The sequence below is a fragment of the Anguilla anguilla genome, chromosome 1 (genome assembly GCF_013347855.1).
Source record: "Anguilla anguilla isolate fAngAng1 chromosome 1, fAngAng1.pri, whole genome shotgun sequence".
In the NCBI taxonomy this organism is placed as follows: domain Eukaryota; kingdom Metazoa; phylum Chordata; class Actinopteri; order Anguilliformes; family Anguillidae; genus Anguilla; species Anguilla anguilla.
Window position 1 is genome coordinate 17421783 of NC_049201.1, and position 21283 is coordinate 17443065.

General features: G+C 42.9%; 1 protein-coding gene across 16 annotated transcripts in view; it reads left to right on the forward strand.

Annotated features, from left to right (window-relative positions):
• The window catches only part of LOC118228062 (ryanodine receptor 3), a 126414-nt gene that overhangs the window by 91223 nt on the left and 13908 nt on the right, over positions 1-21283 (forward strand). For 5 of the 16 annotated variants that reach the window (XM_035419286.1, XM_035419296.1, XM_035419340.1 and 2 more), the window contains 32 exons: positions 688-766; positions 1024-1113; positions 1227-1373; positions 1546-1608; positions 1836-1911; positions 2424-2547; positions 2687-2802; positions 3208-3275; positions 3496-3617; positions 4128-4177; positions 4290-4350; positions 6426-6664; positions 6797-6878; positions 7149-7279; positions 7543-7866; positions 8368-8608; positions 8991-9078; positions 9162-9254; positions 10078-10092; positions 11066-11236; positions 11339-11398; positions 11625-11759; positions 12178-12290; positions 13475-13574; positions 16032-16141; positions 16433-16484; positions 18023-18079; positions 18201-18300; positions 18695-18774; positions 18981-19057; positions 19236-19309; positions 21108-21125. In XM_035419286.1, coding sequence (XP_035275177.1) covers positions 688-766; positions 1024-1113; positions 1227-1373; positions 1546-1608; positions 1836-1911; positions 2424-2547; positions 2687-2802; positions 3208-3275; positions 3496-3617; positions 4128-4177; positions 4290-4350; positions 6426-6664; positions 6797-6878; positions 7149-7279; positions 7543-7866; positions 8368-8608; positions 8991-9078; positions 9162-9254; positions 10078-10092; positions 11066-11236; positions 11339-11398; positions 11625-11759; positions 12178-12290; positions 13475-13574; positions 16032-16141; positions 16433-16484; positions 18023-18079; positions 18201-18300; positions 18695-18774; positions 18981-19057; positions 19236-19309; positions 21108-21125 — 3356 coding nt within the window. Of the gene's footprint in view, positions 1-687; positions 767-1023; positions 1114-1226; positions 1374-1545; positions 1609-1835; positions 1912-2423; positions 2548-2686; positions 2803-3207; positions 3276-3495; positions 3618-4127; positions 4178-4289; positions 4351-6425; positions 6665-6796; positions 6879-7148; positions 7280-7542; positions 7867-8367; positions 8609-8990; positions 9079-9161; positions 9255-10077; positions 10093-11065; positions 11237-11338; positions 11399-11624; positions 11760-12177; positions 12291-13474; positions 13575-14504; positions 14602-16031; positions 16142-16432; positions 16485-18022; positions 18080-18200; positions 18301-18694; positions 18775-18980; positions 19058-19235; positions 19310-21107; positions 21126-21283 lie in introns of all 16 variants that reach the window. The other 11 variants (XM_035419322.1, XM_035419385.1, XM_035419394.1 and 8 more) reach the window with 7 other exon arrangements.

Consider the following 21283-nt stretch of genomic DNA (forward strand, 5'->3'; position numbering starts at 1 on the left):
TAGATGGGGTCGACATTTTCTGCCACGGTTCCCGGCCTGAGCCCTGCGCGATTCTGCTTTCGCAAACACGGTCCTGCTCGGTTGAAGAAAGGCCTGCCCCCTTTGACAGCTGCATTATTTAGAGGAACACCCTGAGAAGGCTGAGGATATTACAGCTACGGAGTACATGTATACTCGCTAGCTTCCCTCTGCAGCACCTGCAGAAAGGAGTAAGCTCACTCTCTGCTTCTGGCCCCAATCTGCCAGGCTCAGGGTTACTACACCAGCCCAGCAACCAACAGCATAACAAATGTAGGTTGAGACAAATGTTTTATTTAAAACATCTACGCAGCCTGTTTCAATGAGCATGCAAATGTAAGTACAATGTATATGGTAGCACAGTAGAATGCACACCAATGGGCAGAGTTTCCTGTAGTGGACAAACGTCTATGTTTTATTATGCAAAACTGTATGCTTCTTTTTCAATCTCATTTTGTGTGTGCGAGAGAATAATGCACAGTGAGATCATCAAAAGAGGCCTTATACAATATTCCTGTATGATAAATCATACTGAATTTATGCATTCTGCATTTGTCAGTGAGACTCTCCTAGTTTATATGGCCATTTTGGCTATGGTTGTTTACAGCAACTCCATGCTTTGGATTATGGGCTTGACTTGAAATAATTTATGTTTCGCCCATTTTATAGCATTTCCCTCCCTGAAAAACTGGAATATGTTGCCAACAAGTACGCTGAGCATTCCCATGAAAAATGGTCTGCAGAGAAGGTAAGTCAGTACAGAGGTTAATTGCCGTGGCATTTGTTTAAAATTCGGTCCAATAGACCTTTAGAAAGCAGACATTTTTAAGTCAAACTTTTTCAACATTTTTTACATTCAGGGACCTGTGTCTTTTCTTCCTCAATGTTCTGTTAGCTGCTTTTATCATGAGCAGAAAAGGGCAAACTCAGACAGAATTCCTGTCTGTGAAGCTCACTTGATATTGTAAACATCCATACTGGAGCATAGTCTCTTTGTCCCATCAGGTAACATTAGGCTGGAAGTATGGGGAGAGCATTGATGAGAAAGCCAAGACACATCCCATGATGAGGCCTTACAAATCGCTCACCGACAAGGTACTGCAGCACAGTGCAATTCAACTTGCTTTCATAAAAATCCATTCAATCTCATTTGGAGGTGACGTTGAAGAATTAAAGGATGAGGTGTGTTTATGTGTGCGTTTCTTCAGGAGAAGGAGGTTTACCGCTGGCCTGTGAAGGAGTCTCTGAAGACCATGCTAGCTATGGGCTGGAACATTGAGAGGACCAAGGAAGGGGAGGCCATGTTTCAGCAACGGGAGAGTGAGAAACTGCGCAAGATCTCCCAGTCTTCTCAGGTATGTTGGGTGCTGGGTTTGTGTGTGTGTGTGTGTGTGTGTGTGTGTGTGTGTGTGTCCATGGTGTTTCACTTCATTGAGTTCCATACTGTTTTTGTGATCTTTTGTAAGTCATTCAGTATGTTTTAGATGTCCTCCTTAACCAATAATTTGCGGTGTTTTATTTTGACAGGGAAATGGCTTCAACCCATGTCCACTGGACATGAGCAATGTGGTTCTTTCCAGAGAGTTACAGGTCAGTATGAGAAAAGGTATTATTAATGTACTGTATGGGCATATAGTCTACATCCAGACAGGCATAGTTAATCTACACACTATATCTGTTACTGTATTGGGGCAGTAATCTACACCCAGGCAGGCGTAGTTAATCTACAAACTATTTGCTGATGAGTAGTGCCACTGATTTGATTTAGATTTTGTCCTCATAGACAGCAACTAACCGTGATTTTTTTTTTCATGAAGGGCATGGTGGAGATTGTGGCAGAAAATTACCATAATATTTGGGCAAAGAAGAAGAAAACTGAGCTGGGAAGCAGAGGTGGGGTTATTGTGTTGTTATCAGTCACTAACAATGTATCATTTGGAGTCGGACATGGGCTCAGCTGGCATTTACATGCAGGGAAATGCTTCCCTCAAAGCCTAGAAAAAAATTCCCTGCCCTTGCCAGAGAAAGGGCCCCGGGCATGAGGAGTCATGGATCCCTTCAACCGCAAAATCTGCTTTCTGATAGTGCTGAAAAAAGTTCAAAGTCTTTTGACACAAATCGTATACTGGAGGGGAATTAAAGATAAGGGAAGTGGTAAATGAAGAGTTGTTCTCAGTGTTAGAAGTGGCGCCAGTCACTTTACTGTACTACACCTTCTCAAAGTTATATTTATGTGTTATTATAATTGGACTAGATAACAGGAATTAAGCAAATGCATTTCTGTGAGGAAGTGCTTCCATTCCAGGCCAATTAATTTTGTTATACACAGAGCTGTTTATTACACTGATATTAGCAATGGTGAAGAAAGCAGCAGGATTAGAACTGTGCTGTTTTTATGTCATTAGGAGGCGGGACACACCCCCTGCTGGTGCCTTACGATACGCTGACTGCCAAGGAGAAGGCTAGGGACAGAGAGAAGGCCCAGGACCTCTTCCGTTTCCTGCAGGTCAACGGCTACGCCATCACCAGGTCCAGCAGCCCTCTCTCCTCCCCGGAATGAAATCGAGTGAACAAACGATGTGGCAGAAACAGTATCAGAATTTACAGCGGCGTCTGCATAACAGCAGCACACCGGCTTTCTCTGATTCCGCTCTCCTCTGTGATTCAGGGGGCTGAAGGATATGGAGCAGGACTCGTCCTCCATGGAGAAGCGCTTTGCGTACAAATTTCTGAAGAAGCTGCTGAAGTACGTGGACTCGGCGCAGGAATTTATCGCCCACCTGGGTGAGTGGGGCGGCCTCGGATTTACAGCCTCCGAGCGCAGGCGGCGGAGGGCCCACTGTTATTTATCCCTGTGAAACCCCCGGGGGGGGGGTGGGGGGGGGGGGGAGGGAGGGAGGGTCACGCTTCATCCAGCGGAACTGCTCGCCGCTGGTGCGAGCGCGTGCAATTGCGTATCTGCGCTCGTCGAGCGCTTTGTCACCTTATCTGCTCCGCCTTTATCTCCTGACGGGGGCTGAGAGGAACGGCGGGGCGGCGCCGATTAACGGGCGGACGCCACCGCTGGCGCTTCGCGCGATGGAGCGGGCTCCATTTTCCCTCCTTCCTGGAGGCTGACCGGGGGCCCATCCGACCATTTTCACAGCCCTCTCAGAGCTCCACGTTTGACCTTTAACCCTCTCATTTCAGAGGCCATGGCCACCAGCGGGAAGAAGGATAAATCCCCACATGAACAAGAGATCAAGTTCTTTGCCAAGGTCGGGATCCATAAAATAAAAACCAAGATAAATAGTAAAGATTATTATTTTTATCCTTATTGAAACCATATTTTTTATTTAAAGTGCACAGTTAATCTGTGAGATTAATTACAGGTTTGTTTCCCTCTCTCCTTAATGTTTTGTGCTGAAGTGTGTCAGGGCCAGCTGGTGTTTACTTGATGTGTGCTCACCTCCATCTGTGCTTGCTCCTCCCCACCAGGTGCTCCTCCCCCTGATTGACCAGTACTTCAAGAACCACTCCCTCTACTTCCTGTCCTCTCCCAGCTCTAATCTGGGTGGCAGTGGTTACGCATCCAATAAGGAGAAGGAGATGCTCACCAGGTACCTCCATGTTTGGACATGCACACACACACACACACACACACATATGCACACACTCACACAAGCGCACATAAACAGAGGCATGCAAACTCACATACACACTCACACACTCTCTCTCACACACACACACACAAACACACATGCATGCCAAAGATACACACACACAGATAAACACACATGCACACTCACACAGGCACACATACACAGAGGCATGCACACACACACACACACACACACTCACACACGTTGACGCACATGTGAAAACTAGGCCCAGTGAAGCCCAGCTTGTTTTATTTCACCCGACGTCTAAGCTAAACCCTCAGCACAAAATGGCCCAGCCACTCTATATCCACTGCTGATTGTAAACATTAACCAGATTCATATTACTGAACAAGGGCTCTCTTACGACCTACTTTCACCATGTCCCTGCCTCTCATCTTTTCTCCTCTTCTTGTCTTTAACTGTATCTCTTCACTGCTCGTCTTCCTGCTCTCTCCTCCTCTCTTCCAGCCTCTTCTGTAAACTGGCAGCTCTTGTCAGACACAGGATTTCCCTCTTTGGTAAGGAAATGTCTGCTTAATTTATTTGCTTGTCCTTCTGGAGGGCGCTTCATACGCTATGCTTCAGACTACTGATGTGGATTTCCACCGGTGTTGTGTTCCCCTCTCTAAGGGAGTGACTCTGCCACCATGGTGAGCTGCCTGCACATCCTGGCTCACACGCTCGACACCAGGTACGTTTCTAGCTGAACAAAGCGTCACTGCCTCGCAATGCCGGTCACATCTCACACATCAGTTAAAGAATCCCAGATGGCTGGCCATAAAATAATAAATATATTTCTTGTGAGATTTTGGCCTGGTTACATTATGTGCAAATCAGCTGTGAATAAACCCTTTGCAAGTGTGTGAAAGCAAGCAGGATCCATACTGTGTGCATGCCCACTTGGTGAAAAAAATAACAGCACTATCAGGTCAACTTATAAACTTGTGTAAACTTGTGTCTCACAGAATGGTAGAGAAATTAACTTATGGCTTTCTATCACACTGGAGACTTGGGTAAATTAGATCTTTGTTCTGGTGATAAATACATAACCTATATAGTTACATTTTCAGGCACTTATGGGGAAAGGAACAGCAAGAACCAAGCTGGGATAGCCAACAGGTGGCACCAGTCTCATAGTGTGTAGATGGCTAACAATGTTGACGAGATGGCTAATAAAATATTAGAGATTCATGCATTACATTATTAATTAGTATTAGCATTCACACATACAAACAGGAAATTAAATGAGTGCCAACCATTTGCATATTTTTTAGATTCCTTTGGGGCTTCTTAGTATTCAGCCTCAATTATCCAGTTTGCATGCTAGCTCAACAGAATTTATATTCTTGCTTACTCTGGGCCAAGTGTGTCAAACAAGTGCATATTTTGTTAAATAAATGACTGTGTTGTGGTAAAAAGATTTATTTATTTTATTTTTCACCCATATGAGATTTCACATTCTGATAAGCCTGGCTGTAGTTACAGGTAAACAGGTATAGTTTGAACAGTATAGCTTGAAGAAAATGTTTCCCCAACCTATGTGCATGTATGAATTACATTAAATCCATTTAGAGAGGCAAGGGTTCATGAATTCATTTTTTATCACTTTTGACACAGCCACAATAACATCCGCAGTGGTATGAGGGGTTGTTTTCACTACAGCTAGCATACAGCTCACAGCCTTATATTTCCCTTTCCAATGTTCTATTTCTGGAACGTGAGGTAAAGTATATGCAGTATCCGTCAGATATTGATTTTAAAAAAAGGTTGTAGCTCTCGCTTTGTTTCACTCAACTTCTGATTATTATTTCAGTATTTCCCTTCCTATTTTGTTGACTATTTGTCATCTCTGCAATTGGAAGTGCTTGTAGATTTTCCTCTCTGCCGCCTCCCGATTTTTTTATTGGCAGCTTTCTGTCATGTGGGCTCAGTTTCAGAACGACCTCCCCTCAGCCTCAGCCAGGGTAAAAATATACATCTGTGAGGCGGGGCAGTGAGAGAGACCTCACCGTGTGAAGGAAGGTGTCAGTAAGATGACGGCCATGATTAAGAACTGGAACTCATAAAAGCAACACAAATCTTTTCAATTATTTTGATTAATGTCACAAAGCATCTCTTGACTGCGCAAATGACAATCTAGGACATATAACTGGGTATTTTATGGCCCTGTTGCTTTCTGATCTGGAATAAAAACGCCCCACTGGCATTTAATAAGAACAACAAACTGGCCACAGAACATTAAGCTCAAGGTCAATGCTATCCTTGCTATCCTAAGGCAGCTGTGGTGTTGTTCTTGCAGAATTCATTTGAATTTCATGAAATCATGCTTGTGCTGTGATGCATAGGAAAACTCATTTCTTTATCTGCCTTGTCCTCCACTCCACAGTATGTGAAATTGTGATATCTTTTTAAGCTAATAAATTTTAATTGGTTAGTTGTGGACTGTCATTGCCTACTCATAATGTCCAGTGTTACTACTATTCAGAAGACTATTATAGATTTGAAGCATGACACCGTTGATCTGACTGCTTTATTGATTCTGATCATTCATGTCTGTAAAACCTGAGGTCAAAAAAGCCATATCACAGTGCAATGGAATCATCTGTTTAAGTGGTGTGCTCTCCTAGTCATATTCTCTGATATTTACCTTTGTGGAAAGTAAAGGAAAGGTCTTTGTAGGTTTCAAAGCTGTAAAACTAGAATTTGTTATCAATGTGTTTGTCCTGTGTGGGTCCTGGGTCTCCACGGTGACCTCTGCTCTTTCAGGACAGTTATGAAGTCAGGCTCAGAGCTGGTGAAGGCAGGGCTGCGCACTTTCTTTGAGAATGCGGCTGAGGACCTGGAGAAGACTCTAGAAAACCTGAAGCTGGGGAAGTTCACGCACTCCCGCAGCCAGATGAAGGGCGTGTCCCAGAACATTAACTACACCACAGTGGCCCTGCTGCCCATCCTGACCGCGCTGTTCGAGCACATCACCCAGTACCACTTCGGAGTGGACCTGCTGTGTAAGTGTCTCAGCCTTGTGAGCCCTGGCCAGACCTACATACTGTTTCGGGAGTTATATAAACTCTCAATAACTGAAAATGTGATCTTATGGGGTGCTGATTTAGTTACTTTGGCTTTTATGTGTGTTTCAGTGGATGATGTCCAGTTGTCCTGTTATCGTATCCTGACCAGTCTTTATTCACTAGGAACAGGAAAGAACATCTACGTGGAGAGGTACTTTTCAAATTAGCTGAAACCACCTTTTGTATAGACCGTCAGCAATGCTGATTTTGTCATGTCATCAAAATCAGACTTTGTAAGTCCTCATTTTGCATAATTTTGTGGATGATGATATGACTAGCACCAAATAGTCCAATGTGCTTCATGCAGTATTAAAATTTACAGGATGAACACTCTTTGAATGATAGCGCTGCTGCTTTAAGATGCATTATATACCGTGATATGACAGTGCTGGTGGTCTAATCTTGATTTTGTGGCCCTCAGGCAGCTGCCGGCCCTGGGTGAATGTCTGGCCACCCTAGCAGGAGCCATGCCTGTGGCCTTCCTGGAGCCCCACCTCAACGTGCACAACCCCTGGTCTGTCTTCAACACCAAGACCCCCCGAGAGCGGGCTAGTAAGTAGCCCTGTTCACAGCCGTTTACTGCTCTTCATCACCAGTCATCATTCAGCTTACTCCTTACCTGTTGTGAACTTAACTGACATGTTTTTTTTTTGCTTGCGTGGACAACATCCAAAGTACTTTTTACATTAATTGCGGGCAGAGTCGTTTATATGTTGCATTAAGAGACCAGGCATCACAGTCCCAATAAACACGTCTAGCGTGCGTGTTCTGAGTAAAGGGTGTTCAGGTGTTAAGCCCATGTTTTGTGCACCCAGTCCTCAGCATGCCAGACTCGGTGGAGGAGATGTGCCCGGAGATGCCCCGCCTGGATGGCCTGATGAAGGACATCAACGACATGTCGGAGTCCGGGGCGCGCTACACTGAGATGCCCCACGTCATCGAGGTGGTTCTGCCCATGCTCTGCAACTACCTGTCCTACTGGTGGGAGAAGGGGCCGGAGAACACATCTAACGGTAGCAGCAGCAGCTGCTGCACCACAGTCACCTCCGAGCACCTCAGTGTCATCCTGGGGAACATCCTCAAGATCCTCAACAGCAACCTGGGGATTGACGAGGCCTCCTGGATGAAGAGGATCGCCGGTGGGTGGGCTGGCGTGGCACGACAGGGCCTTAGCTTCAGGCTTGCTTAGTTTCCTGTCCTTTTGAAAGCCAATGCCGCAGTGGCATGAGATCATAATCATATAGCCAGTGACAAAAAATGTCAAATTTTCTTGCTATTAGCTAGAGTATTTAAGATGTGTTGTACAGAATGTATGACATGGTGGTCATCTATTACATTGACTTACACTTTTTAGTTTTAACTAGCCTTTAGGCAGATATGGGGTTCAGTAAGGTGCAGGAAGTAACGTTCCTTCATGCAACGTTTGTGTAACATCACTCATAGAAAAACTTGTAGACATGTTAACATGTACAGAAGATAAAAGATGTGGCCATAGAACCATATTCTTTTTAAATAAGGCGATGAAAAGATATAAATTAATGTAGCTCTGAAAATAATGAAATTTCTAAAACTGTCTGAAATGGCTGTAGCCATCTTGTCTCTGCTGTATTCTCTGGATGACCCCCTCTGTGGCGTTGCAGTGTATGCCCAGCCCATCATCAGCAAGGCACGGGCGGACCTGCTGAGGACCCACTTCCTGCCCACACTGGAGAAGCTGAAGAAGAAGACAGTGAAAGTGGTGGCAGAGGAGGAGCTCCTGAAGGCTGACAGCAAGGGCGACACACAGGAGGCGGAGTTGCTGATTCTGGATGAATTTGCTGTGCTCTGCCGGGACCTCTATGCCTTCTACCCTATGCTCATCCGCTATGTGGACATCAACAGGTAATCTAAAACCTCCTTCGTCCACATGACTGTCCCTTACTGTGTGGGTGGGCAACCCTTTCGATTGGAGGCCTAAATGGATGTGTGTTGATCCACTGTTCAGGTGACAGCCAAAAGCCAATCGACTCCCAGTGCTCTAGATCCCCTGCTGCCACATTCTCATCTGCTGATCGGACAGCTACTAAATCAGCGATTCTTGCTTTCCAGGAGATCAGGCACTCTGCTGGTCTATGGACACTGTAGTTCCCTTCCAAAGCAGCTACAGTGTGGGAACATGAAACGCTATTAATGGGAAACTTGAATACATCCCAGCTTTTCGTTTGACCACAGACCCAAAATCGCAGTTTGACATGACCACTTTGTTTCCCTTCATCTTCTTCAGGTCTAGGTGGTTGAAGGAGCCAGATGCCGACTCCAATGCACTTTTTAAGATGGTGGCAGAGATCTTCATCCTCTGGTGCAAGTCCCATGTAAGCCTTTTACGCTAATTGTAAGACTTGAGATTGTCATGGACCGGTTGTCTCATATCTCACGATCCATCTTTCCTGTATAGAACTTCAAACGGGAGGAGCAAAACTTTGTGGTTCAGAATGAAATCAACAACCTGTCCTTCCTTACTGGAGATAGCAAGACCAAGATGTCCAAGGTAAAGGGGTGCACTGGGTCTCTGGTACAATTGTGAAATCAACCTCATATATCTTCCAGCAGGACTGTGTTAATGAACAGGACATGTTCCTGATACAACATGGAGACATTAATTGCCTAGTGCTGCAGTTTGAATCCCCCCTGGTTATCACTGCACAATATATCCCTGGCTAATATATCCCTGGCTAGTCTCTCTGTTCACTGTCAGCACTTTGGAAGGCAGTCGACTGTGATTTCACTTTTGCAGATACAGCCTATTTCCTAATACAGTAGAGAAAATAATTTATGGGTCTGACTTTCCATCTGGTGGCCAAAAGTCGGTCCTAAAGGTAGTCCATAAAAGCAAGATACAGTATGTCAGTATGGTACGATACTAAAGCGATCATTGTTGTATTTAAAATACATATATACAAATACAAATATAATAATAATAATAATAATAATAATAATGCTTTAATGCTTTTATATGCTAAAGCATATACCATATATTATAACATACTGTATTTGATTTTATTATCTTTTTTTATGATCTCATTTATATCTGCTGTATATGTGTGCATTATCTGGTTATTCTCATATACTCTATTTCCTATCCCTATGTTGTATAGTCTTTTTTAAATATGTAATTTTGAACTATTTCATACAATACCTAAATCCATGAAAATTATTATATCATGATTTATATACAATCAATCTTTGATTGAATAAAACAGTAGCATTTAAAAGGAAGGTAAAAATATCTGAAATTTGAAAGTCTGTTATGCTGTGAAATGTTTTTTTTTTTTACTCAAAGTGCCTTTTACTGTGCTTTCTCCTCCATACAGTCATTTCTGGGAAAGGTACAGTCAGTGTGCATGAGCTCTGTCTTAATGGCAGGCTTCGTAGCAACACCTGTCTCAGTGTACTACAGTGTACGGTGTCCAATAAACACATCTCACCAGTCAGTCGCTACTGTGCATCACCTCACTGGGTGCAACTGGGACCATACGGTGTTCATTTCATTATTGTGTGGAAAGATTCAAGTCACACTCAGCTTGTCTTTACAGTGAATAGCTTGTTGTATTGTGTTTATTCCATGCCTAGTACTTGTTTTTTCAAAAGGCCATTCAGCTTTCTGATTGTCCATCGTTGCCTCTGTGTTGACATTTACCCTGTACGCTTCCCCACACCAGTTGATTTAGGTAGATATATGTTCCATGTCTGCCAGCTACTTCACGTGTCCTTTTTTAACAGCTCGCTCTGTTTTATAAAATACTGTTGTATTGATTGAGAAAAATCCTAGTGCAGCTTTTGAAGCTAGTGCTATGTAGTAAATGCTTCACTGGCACCAGTATTCAGCTTTGTTTGCAGATTCACCTGAAGGGGAATAATTCTAAAAAGCAAATGGCTTTGCAAAAGTAAAGTTGCTTTAAAATGGAGAATGTGAAATGGCAGGAGTACTTCTGATTGGCATTTCTACTGTTCCACCTTTAAATGTCAGTGCTGCATTCAGCCTGATCTAAGTGCGTCTGTAAAATATTATTAAAATTTGTTGGAACATCTAATAATCATCAAAGGTGACTGCCAGAACAAAATCATTTGTTCCAAATTCAGTCATGACTCATCTCCAAAAAGACATTCAGTCAAATTGCTTTCCTCCCAGCTAGTCACCAATGAGAAATCAACAGTACATCAACCCCCCCCCCCCCCCCCCCCCCCGCCCCCGCCCCCAATAAAGAACAGCAATTGGCAGTTACGATAGGTTTCACACCATGATCATATTAGAAGTCCTTAAAAACGAAGATGAAAGCTGATGGTCATTCCTCTTACCAGACAGGGGGTCAGGACCAGGAGAGGAGGCACAAGAAACGGAGGGGGGAATTCTACTCCATCCAGACCTCCCTCATAGTTGCGGCCCTGAAGAAGCTGCTGCCCATCGGCCTCAACATGTGTACCCCGGGAGACCAGGAGCTCATATCTTTGGCCAAGATCCGCTACAGTCTGGTGAGGGAACCCGTCAGCCCGTAGAATCCCCAGGTGGGGCTTAGATGGAGGTACCCTGTGGTCTGGAGGTGTTTTTGAATATTTTTTCTGATAATTCAACAGAAAGATACGGATGAGGAAGTCAAGGACCACCTGAGACAAAATCTGCACCTGCAAGAGAAGGTATGTGGGTGAAAAGTAGAAGGATTTTCCCAGTACAGGGGCAGTTGCATGTTAAACTACTTTGAACCATTATGTGTTGAACTTTTTTGTTTTGAAAGTCCTCTACTAATGAGCCAGCACTACTGCCAAGGATCATTAGCTCATACTGGGTTTTGATACAGTAGCTGCTGTTGTTTCGTCTGACCTGGCCTGATAAATAATGACCCTAATGTCTTTATCATTGCAGTCAGAGGATCCTGCAGTGAGGTGGCAGCTGAACCTGTACAGGGACGTGGTGGTGAAGAGTGATGGTCCTCCAGACCCCGAGCGCACCGTGGCCCGAGTACAGAGCATCTCCGCTGCCGTCTTCCACCTGGAGCAGGTCAGGTGACCTGCCCTATGGCTGCTTAAAGGGACACTGCACCTCACTTTGTGCATTTCTGTAATATCTTTGCAGTTTTACTGTATGTTTTTGATTGGCCCAGATTTTGGTGAAATAAAGGATATTTAAAACAACGGATATTATTTTAATTTATTTTAATTTTCGTCATGTAAAGCATGCTCCTTGTAAAGCACTTTGAGCTGCATCTCTTTGAAAGGTGCTATACAAATAAAGCTATTATTATTATTGTTGTTGTTGTTGTTGTAATATCTAAAAAATATATACACAAGAACTATTAGAGCCAGTCCTAAACATGCACTAATACTGAAACAATATTTTTTTTTGTGCACTATCCCTTTAACCAACTGTGGCGTATTACAGCAGTGGTGTTCTGAACGTTCTGTTTCCTAACCACCAGGTGGAGCAGCCACTGAGGTCTAAGAAGTGTGTGTGGCAGAAGCTGCTCTCCAAACAACGCAAGCGCGCAGTGGTGGCGTGCTTCCGCATGGCTCCACTCTACAACTTACCCAGGTACACTGCACACAATATCCATGGTAACAAGGATGCCTCCTCCTACTGAATAAATCTGTGTTCATGCAATGTAAGCTACTCATGTAGTCCTTTTGTTGTCTTTGTTCAGACTGCCTACAGCCTACAGTTTGTGTTCTTAGTCGGTGGTATTATTTAAACATTCTGACCCTCGTCAAGTGCTGCATTCAGCATTGATTCAGCATGACTCAGTTCTCTATATCCTGCCCCAGAAAAGGAAAATAATTCTGCACCTGAGCTGTGGCTCAGCTGGGCTTTGCTACACACAAAGACAGACAACTGTCTCTTTCTTTTCAGAGCAACTGTTCCTGTTCAGTGAAGCTCTTGGACTCTATTTGGTCCTACCCAATGTTTGACCCTTGTATTAATGTGAAGTTTCCCTTCCCCCAGTCTGTTGTCCTTCCTCAAGCATTTTTCAAGAAAGCGAAAAGGACGCTAACAATTTCATGCCCGGCTGCACTGTAAATTTATCAGTCTTACCCGGGAGGAGAAACAGTGGGGAAAAAAACAATTATTTACCCCGCCTGCTGTCTTTGATGTTTTATTATTGGTTCGTTCAGTACTTACTTTCAGTATGACTTATCAGGGCTGTCTGTCAGCATTGTTTTCTTTCTGGATTATAAATCATCATGAAATGCAGCAAAACTTGGCATCGCTATCATATTCTGCAGTTAGAGGAATATTAGCATAGTAGCAATTGTAATAGCAATTGTAATATTTGGATAAAAGCGTCTGCCAAATAAATGTAAAAATGTAATGTACGAGTTCACTGGATTGCTAGTGTTAATAGTGTAGTAGCTGTACTCGACATTTCAATGGTGTTTTATCTGAACTTGATGCCATTTAATATTTCCCTTTCCAACCCATGCTGTTTGCCATTTAATTTTGACCTTAACCTTGTCTGTCTGACTGTGTCAGGGTCAACTCTAAATGCCTCATTTCCATGACATGATATGTCTTTCTCCCTCTCTACCAGACTATCAGCTTTCCTTTTTGTATATAGCCTCTGGTAGCTAATGCTAATACGCTTCACAACTTAATCTTAACGCAACAACTTTGTGAAGTTGGGCTGCCTTTTTTATTTATAGCGTATCTTATTCTATATACACTGTCTTGACATGTCTTTTCTGCTCTCTTTTGAATGACAACACTGTACTTCCCTTCAGGCACAAAAATAACAATTACTTCCTGAACGCCTACCAACACTATTGGCTGGAAAAAATGCATGAGAACACAGACTATGACAGTCTGCTCTCCATGCTAACGGTAATGTAGGACTGAGAGAGCTGACGTTTGTGACCTCTTCCTCCCCCCTCCCAGTCATAATTCGTAACTCATGCAGTGTCCCACTGACATTCTGATTGGTCAGCCAGGAGGCAAGAGGGCACTCTGTGGTTTTGGTGTACTTTAGTAGAGCATCCTAATACCTCTTAAAACCTGTATTGCAATATTGCCTAAAACACAAACAGCTCTGTGTTGCACTCTGGTGTTGTGCTGTTAATATTATTACCTAGCGTCATTTTTAATGATTACTCTGACATTTTCATATGTTTTGAAATATGCAAATGAAAACATATGAAATATGTATCTCTAACTTTAAAGAAATGTGTGTTTGAATTCGGAATGCATCCATTCCTTGGGCTGCTTGGTGGCTCATCCTGCTATTCAGTGCTGTGGATAGGGCCCACGGTCTTGTATTGGATCCGGATCATGCAATTTCAGCCCCACAGGGAGCACATAACTCCCCGTAGTGTCACCCAGAGAGGATGTCATTCTGCAGGATGGTCATGTGTTATTGTGCAACAGCAATCCCCTCCAATCCCAAATCAGACAGCCACAGTCTGCCTGTACAAGCTGCATATACCCTTTACCCTTATTTACTCTTTGTATCATGCCATAATTACTCATGTCCAGACATCATATCCTGGTTCGCACAATCGCTGAATGGAGATGTGAAAATGACCACTTCTAATTTTGTAGGCAACCAAATTTTCTCAAAAGAAGCCTCCCTGTTGTCAAGTAACTGCTTCGTTCCATGTCCTTCTCAGGATGACCAGTTGGATGAGTCAGTGCCCCCGTACTAACAATTAACAGCTTCCGTTCAGCCCTTCCTGTTCCAACCCCCTCCCCCCTCCCTCTCCCTCCCTCCTACCGTCCTGTTAACCCTTCCTAATCTCGCTCTCCCCCCCTCCCCAGGCATCGCTCTATTAACCTCTTCCTCATGGGCTATCAGAAAATTTGGATAGAGACAGAGACGTACTCCTTTGAGGAGAGGCTAGTGCAGGACCTGGCAGTAAGTACCGACCCCGCGGCGCTGGCCTCTGTGCATTGTGGGTCGGCCTCGCCGCTGAACGCTTCGCAAGCACAATTCCCGCCGAAACCGCGGGGAACGCTTCCCCCTCGCCCGCTTTGGTGTCTCTGTCATCCGTGTCCCGCTCCAGCTCGTGTCGCACATTGCCAGCAGGCGTCCACCCGGGTTGGGCATGTCATTTCCTCCAGCGTCAGCACAAACAGTGCCCTCACGAGAATTGCGGCCCACCCCTACGGCGGTAAGCGAGCATCCACCCAGATGCTCAGGCTTACCGTTGAAATTTATGGAAGGTGTAGCTACTTTCGTAAATTTGTTTTTCACAGCATCAACGTCATGGTCACATGGTTTATGAAAAATAGTAATGGCTTGTATGAGTTGTTTTTATTTTGTGATAAGTGTTTTAAATCTTTAAATCGATTCAAGAAATGTAGGATGCTTTGATTTGTTCAGTATTATCTGAGATGTGTCGTGTTAATTATTGGTCTTCACGGAACACATTAATGATAATAGTTTGGCAGATAATTACAATCAAGGGCCAGAACAAGAAATTTCTGAGTAGCGAATTACCTAACACAACAGAGAAACGCAAACAACACTGTGAATTGCCAGAGGTAGCCATTTTTGCTGTAACTCCCACCACATGTCCCCTCCACATAACTGGTGCTGTAATGGAGGTGAAGTTGTACGGTATTGATAGTCCTCTTGCAGTCATGCTTCATAACTACCATCATCTGTTTTAACTACTCCTCACACAAACGCTGATGCTGCCTCGCCATCACAACGTTTGTGTGTTCTTGCGTGTGTACAGTATATGCATGCTCTTCTAATGAATGGATGTTTTATCCTGACCATCAGTGACCCATAGCACCTGTGTGACCAGCGCTTCATTGAGAACTTAAGTGTGTGTGTACAGTGTGCATTTACTTTAAATTTACTGTCATTTTTGCAAATGTAGTAGACCTGCATGTGTTAAAGGTAAGTGATCTATGAATGATTTTATCGTACATAATGAACGTACTTCTATGAGAATAGCAACACAGTTTTTCCATATACTAAGAACTAAAGATCTTCCAGCAGAAAAGTGAATGCCAGACTTGCTTCATATAGGCACCACATCAAAACTAGCTATTATAGTATTGGTAGTTTACGTAGTGTTAATATTGGCAGTGTTTTTCTTGCCATTTCCTGTAGTTTGCCTTATTTGTGGTAATACAGTAGTCTTTATGTACAGTACACAAACTAATACGGAGATGTTTTTTTTAGCAAAATATTGTTAACATTAACAGATTTTTCCTAAGAAAGTATTTCACAGATGAGATAGATGCACGTGCTTGGTGTGATCGTTTGCCATTGGCTGGGTGTGGGGGCAGTGTGACAGTGCACCCTACTGACTACCCTGTGTTTCTGTATAGAAGGTCCACAAGAAGGTGGAGGAGGAGGAAGAGGAGGAGGCAGAAGTGCAACCTGACCCGCTTCATCAGCTCATCCTGCATTTCAGTCACAATGCTCTCACCGAACGGAGGTGGGATAAATGAGCGCAAGCACACACACGCACACACACACGCACACACCTGAACACCTGGTGCTTGCACTGTAGGCTCCATCTGTACAGAGGAACTCTATCCACATGCCCCTCAGTTAATTGACTGCTGTACTAAGCTAATTTGCTGCAGAAATATGTGGAACTAGAGCACAATGTAGTGTTTATCCAAATATTGAGGTTTGCAGATTTTGCAAAATAAAAGTCCTTTCTTTATGTTTATATGTGACTGCTTTGATGTGACTTTAAATTACTGTATGTTTTTCTCCTTAGTGCCCTGGATGAAGATCCTTTGTACATTGCTTATGCTGATATGATGGCTAAGGTACACAATTACTATGAAATACATGTAATAATACAGTTTATCATCTGGTGACCAGGTGTTGTTTTTTTTTGTTTGTTTCAACATTTCAGCATTTTGATATTTTGTATTTTTTCTGAAATTAATTTACCAGGCCTCAACTGAAAACAAGTCGTTAAACATAGACCTCATTAAATATTAACCACAGTTTGTACCCATTTGAAATAAATAGTTGTAATGATTGACACAGAATGTGAGAGACAACAGAGTACCCTTGAATAATATGAATAATGCTAATAATCATGCTAATAATAATTGTAATGTGCTAATAATATGGTCTTGCTGCTGACAATAATAATAATAATATTAATAATAATACATTTTATTCATAAATCACTTTTTATACTTTTTCTTCAAAGCACTGTCTGCACAAAAATGCCCTCGTGCACAAAGCAAGGTCCATAAAGAAATGATTTGTTGAGTTTTGTGGGGAAGAACTTGACTGGCCTGCACAGAGCCCCAACCTCTACCCCATCAAACACCTTTGGGATGAATTGGAATGCAAGCCTTATGTCCAACATCAGTGCCCAACCTCAATGATGTTCTTTTGGCTGAATGTTAGCGAATCCCTGCAGCCATGTTCCAAAATTTACATGGAAAGCCTTCCAAGTAGAGAAGAGGCTGTTACAGCAGCAAAAGGTCCACCCCCATATTAATGCCCATGGTTTTGGAATGAGCTGTTCAACATGTTCATATGGGTGCGATATTCAGCTGTCCACACACTTTTGGAAACGTAGTGTATTTTAATAGGTCTGATATTATCTGGACCTGCAGAGAGAAGGCTTTGTTTTTAATTATACAATACAGGTCCAATGCATTATAAAACACCTGCAAGTGATAGGTCAAACAGTTCCTTTTAGATAACTCACAATGTGCAGTCCACTATATTGCATTGCACCTGTTTTTAATATTACCATACAGGTGCAATGCTACACAGCAGCAAATCATCATACTAATATATGCAGTAAATTGCACTGTGATTACATAATGCAGTGTACATTATAGTATGTATAAATAGTGAATTACTATAGTTGCATACTCCCTTAATGTGTCTCTTTTATATTTTTAGAAATATTATATGTTTACATTAATTATGTTGTCAGTTTCATGAACTCCCCTGTAATTATTCTGGCTGTGGTGTGCATGTTTTCAGTTATGTAAAGGGAACTGTTTGACCTGTCACTTGCAGGTGTTTCATTTGTGTGGGTTAGCCTGATAATGTGTCAGCAGGGAAATTGACTTGTTTTATCAAAACAAACACCAATGGACTATCAGCAAGTGCTAAGCAGCATTTCACAATTACCACGCTAGCTATAATGTGAAGCCATTTTGTCTCATCTGTTGGGAGGAGTTAAGCTATCTGCAATATGGATGATTGCATATGAAAAATCCTGTGAGCACACATAATGTGATGCGCTGTGTGTAGATGCTCCAGGTTTAACAAATTAAACTGGAAGTGTATACTACAGTGATCTATATTAGCTGTTTCCCTTCCTCATTAGAGTTGTGCAGAAAATGAAGAGGAGGAAGAAGAAGAAGGGAAAGAAAAGACCTTTGAGGTGAGTTTTTGGAGGCCATCTAGTCGCAGTAGTTTCATAATTGTAGGGACGAAGGTGACTGTAGGCTACTGTGTGTGCAGGCTACTAATCACATGCCCTGTCTGTGTGTGTCTGCCCACAGGAGAAGGAGATGGAGAAACAGAAGACTCTGTACCAGCAGGCCAGACTGCATGACCGCGGGGCGGCTGAGATGGTGCTGCAGATGATCAGTGCCAGCAAAGGTACGGACACACACGCACACACACACACACACACACACACACTCACAGACACATACACACAGACTCACACACACAGACACACATACACACACACACACACACACATACTCACAGACTCACACACACAGACACACATACACACACACACACACACACAGACACACATACACACACACAAGCTTACTCGCAGGCATCACTCGCATGACACAAGCACAGACTCACACATGTACGCACACATATACATGTCCACACACACACACACACACACACACACACACATTTGCACACACACACACGCACACACATGCACACACACCCACGTACAAACAGATACATACGATCATGCACAACTCAGACTTACAGGTAAATACTATGCTCATCTTGACCTCCCCAGGTCGGCTGGGACCCATGGTGACCTTCACTCTCAAACTGGGAATCTCCGTCCTCAATGGGGGCAATGTGGTTGTCCAGCAGGTACTATCATTGAAGGCCTCATGTGGCTGAATGTCTCTCCTGGCACTGAGATTGTAAAACTGCATTCTGAGAATAAATGATAACAGTACTAGGAATAATGTCGGCTAGCCTGTGATAATGGATGGAGAAAAGATTTAAACATAATTACTTTAGCTAATGTGAATATATAAACAACAGTAGTCACAAATATTTTTTTTCTTTTGCAGAAAATGCTGGATTACCTGAAGGAAAAGAGAGATGTTGGTTTTTTCAAGAGTTTATCTGGACTCATGCAGTCTTGCAGGTAGCATGACTACAACACAGAGTACACAGACCAATTTGGCATTGCATGACACAAAAAAGTCCTTTAAAATAACTTGATCATCGATTGTGTCACCAAGACAAATTCCCAGAATGCTGAATATGGCTGATGAATATTGTAAATGATAATGTGGCCTGTGTTTCTTTTCTAACCCTACCAGTGTCCTGGACTTGAATGCATTTGAAAGGCAAAATAAAGCAGAAGGTCTTGGAATGGTCACTGAGGAAGGATCAGGTAAGTTAGAAGAGGCACCTGGAAGAAGAGGAGAGCACACAGCCAACTCCAGTGCTGTGTGTCTGTCCTGCCGACTGTGCATTCAAGGCCATGAAATGTCCTTCAGGCCCTACACTGCAATAGCTTTAGTTATTGTATTTATAAAAACAGCAAAGTAGACATATTTTTATAAATAAGTTTGTTGCAGGTCACTGCAATGCAATATTATACCTGTATTATTATTTTAAAGGTACTTCATACCATTCATTCATTTAAACAGGACCACAATGAAAGTTGAAATGGTAAATGTAATAGTAACTAATTCAGCCTGTACTGTATTAACTGCTAAGTTTCTGGAGCCAGAATAAGATGATGGTCTAGATACTGATGTATTAACACAAAATCCTAACAAACATAATATATTGTCCCATTTCAATGGCTACTCAGGCCTCCCAAGATGGGTGGGAGCAGACTACCCCCTGATATTCAGGGAAGGAATGTGGCACAAACCATAAGCAAGTATAAAATTGCATTATCTCAGTAATGCAATTTTTGATGCCACGCTCTTTCTGCTTGTGCTACAGCTGGTGATCAGTGTGGTCTCACTTATTTTCACCCAGCTATCGTAAGTGTCAAGACCAGACTTTGGGATTCTCTTTAGAATACTGCTTTTGAGCTGTCACTGTGCACCAGTGAAGAGCAGAGAGTGTGCTTTGTTGGCCTTCAGAACAGGAATCAAAGATGTTAGGCGTCTGACAGAAAAAGCAGTTCTTAGATTCTGCATCAGCCATTGGGAACCTCAGATTAAGCAGAAACACTGCATGGCCACGATTTCAGACCAACTGCCACTCAACTGCCCCTAGTGCAACGCACTGCTCATCTCTGCCTCTTTAAAGCTGGAATACAGTTTTTCTGTGTGAAATGGTGACATGCTGTAGCACAAGCAGTAATAGCCTTCCACTAGACAGTCCTCTGCTCAGGATTGGTTGGCAGTTGTCCCATTTGTCAGCGATTAGCCAAACTCTGCACTCTGCTCAGTGATGCCCATGTTCAGGGCTCAGAATGCCCCATTCTGTCCTCTGCTGAAGGGAGGTCACAGTAGAGATGGTACAGCATTAGCTGAACACACTCGTCTTTTATTTCTGACAGAAACGGCCCGACTCCATGTTCATTCATATCGACGTGTGTCATTTTACAAATGAAGCCTTTCTGTAGAATTCACTCAGCTCCTAAACAGATCTGTCAAGAAGTACAGATTCAGCACACATTCAAATGTTGCATTAAAATGAACACTTCAGCCTCGATCCAGTCAACATTTGTTCTTGACTTTGACTCACAAGTAAATGCAAGTGTTTTTCTTCTCAAATATAATCTGCTAAATTAATTTTGGTGGCAGCTGTACTTACATAACTGCTAACATTTGCCTTTATTTCTAAGTCAAAGTTTGGGACAAACTTTGATTGAATCCAGTCAAAGTTTGATTAAGCACATTTTTCCATAGTTTTGCATAAATGGATGTGTTATTGTGCATAATCCAGCTCATTTCCATCTCATATAATCAGGCATAAGTGATGGTGAGTCCAGTGTTGTATCGTTTCTCACTCAGACACCTGCCAAACTTGTGCAGAACTTAATAAGCGAGATTCTCTGTAACAGCATGTTAGTGTCTCTTCTGTATAGCAAAAAGTGATGTCAATTTTCTCTCTCTTCTCTCTCTCTCTCTCTTACTTCTTATTGAAACTCAATGTCTTCTCCTTTGCTTATGTCTGCTTTTTTTGTTTGTTTGTTTCTTCTTATCATATTTACTCATCGGTCGCAGTCAACGTGAGTGAGCGGGGTAAATACACGGTTTAGATTCTACTCGTTTGGCAATGCTGCAGTCCCGAATGCTGGCATTACAAATCCTGCCTCCCCCCCACCCCCCTGTCCTGGATGTGTTAATCAACTGCTGTGGTCTGCAGGAAAACATGCATGCTGAACAGACATTTTTATTGA